At 40.5% G+C, this 6,717-nt stretch overlaps 1 protein-coding gene across 1 annotated transcript; it reads right to left on the bottom strand.

The window, feature by feature from the left end:
- LOC107610936 lies at positions 452-1,164 on the bottom strand. Its single transcript, XM_016312912.1, has 2 exons — positions 1,107-1,164; positions 452-1,017 (listed from the first exon to the last, which is right to left on the bottom strand). Exons 1-2 carry the CDS (start codon positions 1,162-1,164, stop codon positions 452-454), a joined length of 624 nt encoding a protein of 207 aa, XP_016168398.1.

Below are 6,717 nucleotides of genomic sequence, written 5' to 3'. Positions count from 1 at the left end.
AAGCTAGGGTTATTGGTCTGCCAATTGTATGGTCAAGATCCGGCAACGGCACATGGCTCTAACTATCAGGAGCCCGCCGGGTAGAATGAAGACGATGTCGAGGCTGTATGACCAATGGCATCTATGTTCAAAATCTTTATTTGCTTTGTTTCTTTAGCTGTCCTTTTGATGTTCTGTAACCCCTACATAAAACTCGGTTTTCTTAATTATGTCTAATTTTTGCAGCATTACAGTTTTTTTATTTCTGGATAAAGCTATTTAGTAATGCGTGAACAACAATACGAGTTAATTATGTTAATTAATTGGATCAAAATGCCATTTTTTCAACCAAGAAATACATTCTAAACAAATCGCCAGTTGCTAGCTACTGCTTTGGTAGATTGCATAATGCTAACCCCACAACAGTTCAGCCAGGGGCAGATTGACAAGCGTTGATAAACAACCACGTTCACTAAAATCTAAACATCTCCAGGAAAACCCTGACCTCGTAATCCGCCAGGCAGTGCACACACGAGACACGGGACACATCATTCACACAAGCCATGGTGCCGTGGGTAGTGCAAGTGGTGGACCGACAAACCACGGCATCTCCCGGATCCGATGGTCTCTCGTCAACCCATCGCTCCCAGAAAATGTCCGCGAAAAACTCCCTGCAGCTTTCGACGTCTCCGGAAGTACGGACAGACTCTAACATTTTAACACCACTTTGCATTTCTTCTTCGTTCTCGTGATCACACAGTAGCAACATGGCAGACAGGTAACCTACTTCGACGTTGCCCTTCGTCCAGGCCCTAGAAAGTAGTTCCATCCCAATGCCACGGTGGGCAATCCAGAAATACTCCTTCAACCCCTGTCGGAGTATAGCATCTGCATTTCCTGCTTCAACGCAGCGATCGATAAACCTCCTCTCCGGCCAGTCAAGGTAAAATAAAAAGGACACTAACGGTATAACATGCATCATCACATGTTGGTACACAACTTTGGAACTTGCTGCATCCAGAAAACTTTGCAACTCGCCTGCATGTTGAACAGATCATGAATCGAATTCGATGCAACCTTAGTGGCAATCCTCACCCATATATCGCGAGGAAGAAGATTCAGCGGACATTCATGCTCGACGGGCACGTTTCCTTCCTTTCTGTTTGTCTTCGAAGATCCAGCCATTTGCAAGGGCTCGGCAGAGGCAGGAGGGTGGTTGTTGAGGGATTATCGGTAATTATTAACTTATCGCGATAATACCAGTTTTCAAAACGTTTATATACTCAACTGTAACACTAATTTTCTATCCTATAAAAGTTAATTTATTTATAAATATATGTATATAATATATTATGTTATATACTGACATAAATTAATTATTACGGCTCAGCGTGTCAGTCATTTCATTGCCCAACGTTATGGATAATACCGAATAATTAATACATTTAATATATGTACTTATACCCATATTTATATATACGTACAAGAAGAAGTGTCTTTCTTGGGTTGCCAAATGGCGGTGGGCAGTCTCCTTTTCATTTTCCAGTTTGCCTCGATATTTAGAAATGGGAAATGGGAAACGTGAAAGACGTTTTTGTTGTTTGCAATTTTAATGAAGCTCATCGATAATGGTTAATATTGAGAAGCATCAGATAAAACAATTAAATACATGTTGTAACTGTATAGATTAGAGAATCTTAAGCCGATTTAAAAACCGTGAATGTTGACATTCGAATTAAATGATAAATTTTTTATTTGCATTTATTTGGATTCAATGTAAAATGTTGATTGACAGAACAAACCTTTTTTCTTTCTATCTAAGTGGGGTGCAGTACACCCCTACCCCTGACTCTGGTATCCCTGCACACCTGCTTCTGAACCTACTTCGGCTTGAAGTACATGCTTACTCCTGAACGTGGGCTCCGCGTGACAATACACCTATACTTTTCCACATCTGAGCATCCAGGCGAGGAAAAACCCCTAAACCAATTTACACCATCAAGCTTAACCAAGTCAAACTAACTAAGATCTTCATGGCACCTCTAGCCATTTTGTAAGCAACTTGGGCCAGGGATTATGGAAAATACCAAGACGACACATGACCACTAAAGAAATGTTTTGTGCTATTATTATATCTTTTTCTTTTTTTTAAAAAAAGGTTCAGTGCGTCGTATGTTTCTTTACCGATTGTTATGGAAAAGATAAGATAATTAATAAGTTGGGGAGGAACGAAATACTCGTTTTACAACGCAAGAATTTAATGTTCACTGTTCGAAATTTGTGTTATATTTACGTCAACTTTAGTTGCTTACCTTAATTACTCGCTGAATAAATGTTATCTCTTCTTTCTTTTTTTTTTAATATCCATCGAAGTAGTTTAATTTAATGTTTTATTTTTCTGAAAATAAAGCCCAATTATTGACACATGGACACATTAGTTACGAAAAAAAAGATACCAAGCAACTTTCTACCTACATCATAACATAATATATAAATATAAATATACGTGCCCGTTATTGACAAACCCTAATCCTACTAAGTACCAACCCTTCTTCCCTTATTCCATGCCGTAACTCCTTTTCTCAACCCTGTGTCTACCCTTCTCCGTTATTACTGCCATATAGGGGTGCACATGGGTCGGGTGAAGCCGGGTTTGATGTGACCCAGACCCGACCCAAAATATACACCGGGTCCATTTATTAGACCCGAACCCGGCCCTAGACCCGATGAAACTAATACACTTTCGGGCCACAATTATACCGGGTGAAAACCGGGCCGTTAACATTACATTACGTTGATACCTTCTTGTAAGCTAGCATGTAAAAATATCCAAATTTCCAAGACTCCAACCATTATTTAACATGGTAAAATTCACTTAGAAAAATATAACAAGAACCAACTCTTCTTCAAAATTAAAGCATAACCACAATCAATACTAAAGTATAACCACAATCAATACTAATATTGTCTAATAATACCAAATATTTAAATCCATACAAATAACACAATATTATGCATTCTAAACATAAAACATTAACTTATAGTCTTATAATGACTAATAATACAAAATATTAAGATTTACAATACTTAAATTCCACATAAGAATAGTCATGATCCATCCCTAATAATACAAAATATTAATTGTGTATGATGACCGGGCCACTGGGCCGACTTCGGGTGACCCGAGCTATGGCCCGGACCTGACCCGAAATAATGACCGGGTCTATTTTTGAGACCCTTACCCGGCCCTAAACCCGATGAAATGACACCAAATTAGCCCCAAAAGTGTTCGGGACCGGGCCGGACCTTCGGGCCGGGCCGGGTCTGTGCACCCCTACTGCCATATGTCGTCTTCTTATCCCAAAAAAATGTCGGAGGAACCCGTCACTGATCACGCCATTAGTCTAGACGACCTAGTGGATCTCTCGATCGACGCACTTATCGACATCAACCACGTAGATGAAAAGTCCGCAGATTATGACCTCGTTGAGGCCGCACTGGTCAAGAGGGAGGAGATGTTGAAGGCTGCACTCGTAACAATCGGCGCAGAATTGAGGCAGGCGAAGGTGGAGATGATGGCCGCCAAGTTCGTTTTCGAGGCAAAGAAGGATGAACTAGAGGAAGAGGTATAGGAAAGGCAATGGCTGAAAAGGGATTTGAAAATAGAGCAGCGAAAAAATGATGTGCTCCTTCACCAGTTGGATGTCATAGAAAAGGAATTAAAAGCAGAAGTTGCCAAGCACCGTGAACGGGAACAGGTGGAGGCTCTACCGTGGCGTGACCTGGAACGCATGATCAACGTTTTGGAGGAAAAACATAAGTTTTTGCTCCATCGGGGTCGTCATCCAGCCGAGCAGAATGAAGACGGGGCCGGAGTTATTTGACCTGCTGCACATGTAAGATATCTCAATGTCATGTTTTCCATCGAGGCCTGTATGATCCTTTTATTTCCTTTGTTTGTGCTGTCGCCCATTTGATCTTCTATAGTGGAACTTAAACCCTGATAATATAATTATACATACTTTAATCTTTCTGTTCTTAACCTGTTGAAACACAATTAGGGATTTATGTTACGACGGAGCCAAAATTAGTTTCGTTTTTTTTATATCCTAATATTATATGATATTATAGGAAATACGTCTTTCAAAATAGATTGGTTGGACGAACAAAGAATACGAAGCCATTGATCGAAACAAAATTCAAATTAGTTCTCTCTCATGTTACATAATAAAACATACATTTAGTGCGATTACATAATAAAAACTCCTTAAAATATTAAAGCAAATTTTGTTCATTAAAGGACAGGTATTGAATCTCTCACCCGGTTATATTATGCGAATACAATCCCGTGGTTCAATTTGAGCATATCCGCATTATCATTAATCAACCTTTGTACAGATTTTATACAACATCGTCAATTATCATCATTGCTCATACAAAATTTATCCCGTACCCATTTTTTACATGACTCTTTTCGGTCACTCCCTATTGCCTATCCAAGTTACCAGTTTTGCATAAATTCATTGTCGCGGTCTCAGTACCCAGCCCCAGAAAAAAACCTTCTGATGGTGTAAAAGGTTGATTGACCAAACAGTCTTCTGTCCATTCGAACGTCACTTCAATAGTGCAAGGTACAGATCATATCCCAGTCAAGAAGAAAGAAATATTTGGACTAAGTTATAGCTAAGATACACATTAATTGCGTCGTCTGTGTACTCCACATGATAATTGATCAAACAGACTATTCTTTAACAAAAAAATTACAAAAATAAAATAAAATACACCATCAGTACGCATAGTAATTAGCAAGGGGTTAATGAAGGATCGTAACAAACAGGCAATTGCTAGCCACTGTATTGGCAGATTACAACATAGGCTGACCAAAATTGTGCGGTGGTGCACGAAATTGTGATCTCTGGTAATGGCTCCAAAAACTTGGTGCTCTAATCTCAATTCATAATTTGTCACAACTTCGATACAACTAACCAGCAAGTGCACTGGGTCGTCCAAGTAATAAACCTTACGTGAGTAAGGGTCGATCCCACGGAGATTGTCGGCTTGAAGCAAGCTATGGTCACCTTGTAAATCTCAGTCAAGCGGATATAAAATAGTTATGGAGTTTTCAAAAATAAATAATAAAAGAAGGATAGAAATACTTATGTAAATCATTGGTGAGAAATTCAGATAAGCGCATAGAGATGCTTTCGTTTCTCTGAACCTCTGCTTTCTTGCTGCCTTCATCCAATCAATCCTACTCCTTTCTATGGCTGGCTTTATGTAAGGGCATCACCGTTGTCAATGGCTACATCCCATCCTCTTGTGAAAATGGTCCAAATACTCTGTCACAGCACGGCTAATCATCTAAGGTTCTCGATCATACTGGAATAGGATTCACCCTCCTTTTGCGTCTGTCACTACGCCCAGCAATCGCGTTGTCCCATGTTGGAACTTAATTCTCCTAGGGAGGTGTTGATTTGCTCCCAATAGTTTTGTGGAGGAAAATGCATTTGAGGCATCTCTGGGATCTCATGGTGATGAGCTTCCTGCGCCTCTTGAGCTCCATGAATGGGCTTTCTTGCTTGCTCTATCTTTTTCTTAGTGATGGGCTTCTCTTCCTCAATGTGAATGTCTCCTTCTATGAAAGCTCCAGCTGAGTAACATAGATGGCAAATAAGATGAGAAAAAGCTAGCCTTGCCCCAGCAGAGGGCTTTTTGGCTATTTTGTAGAGTTCAAGGGACATGACTTCATGTACCTCTACTTCTTCTCCAATCATGATGCTATGGATCATGATGGCCCGATCCATAGTAACTTCAGATCGGTTGCTAGTGGGGATGATGGAGCATTGGATGAACTCCAACCATCCTCTAGCCACAGGCTTGAGGTCCAATCTTCTTAGTTGAACCGGCTTGCCTTTGGAGTCAATCTTCTATTGAGCTCCTTCCACACATATGTCCATGAGGACTTGGTCCAACCTTTATTAAAGTTGACCCTTCTAGTGTAGGGGCACTCATCTCCTTGCATCATAGGCAAGTTAAACGCCAACCTCACATTCTCCGGACTAAAATCTAAGTATTTCTCCCGAACCATTGTAACATAATTCTTTGGATTCGGGTTCTTACTTTGATCATGGTTCCTAGTGATCCATGCATTGGCATAGAACTCTTGAACCATTAGGATGCCGACTTGTTGGATGGGGTTTGTTAGAACTTCCCAACCTCTTCTTTGGATTTCATGTCGGATCTTCGGATACTCATTTTTCTTGAGTTTGAAAGGGACCTCGGGGATCATCTTCTTCTTGGCCACAACATCATAGAAGTGGTCTTGATGAGCTTTGGAGATGAACCTTTCCATCTCCCATGACTCGGAGGTGGAAGCTTTTGTCTTCCCCTTCCCTTTTCTAGAGGATTCTCTGGTCTTGGGTGCCATCAATGGTAATGGAAAAACAAAAAGCTTATGCTTTTACCACACCAAACTTAGAATTTTGCTCGCCCTCGAGCAAGAGAAGAAAGAATAGATGAAGAAGAAGAAGAAAATATGGAGAGGAGGGGAGAGGTGTGTTTCGGCCAAGAAGAGAAAAGAGGGTTGTGTTGTGTGAAAATGAGGAAGAATGGAGGGTTATATATAGGGAAGGGAGGGGGGTAAGTTCGGCCATTTAGGGTGGATTTGGGTGGGAAATTGATTTTGAATTTTGAAGGTAGGTGGAGTTTATGAGGTAGGTTTATGGGGAAGAGTGGATG

Source organism: Arachis ipaensis, chromosome B08 (assembly GCF_000816755.2).
Source record: "Arachis ipaensis cultivar K30076 chromosome B08, Araip1.1, whole genome shotgun sequence".
Taxonomy (NCBI): domain Eukaryota; kingdom Viridiplantae; phylum Streptophyta; class Magnoliopsida; order Fabales; family Fabaceae; genus Arachis; species Arachis ipaensis.
Note: the sequence above shows the minus strand (reverse complement) of the source record. Positions and strands in the feature narration are given on the sequence as shown.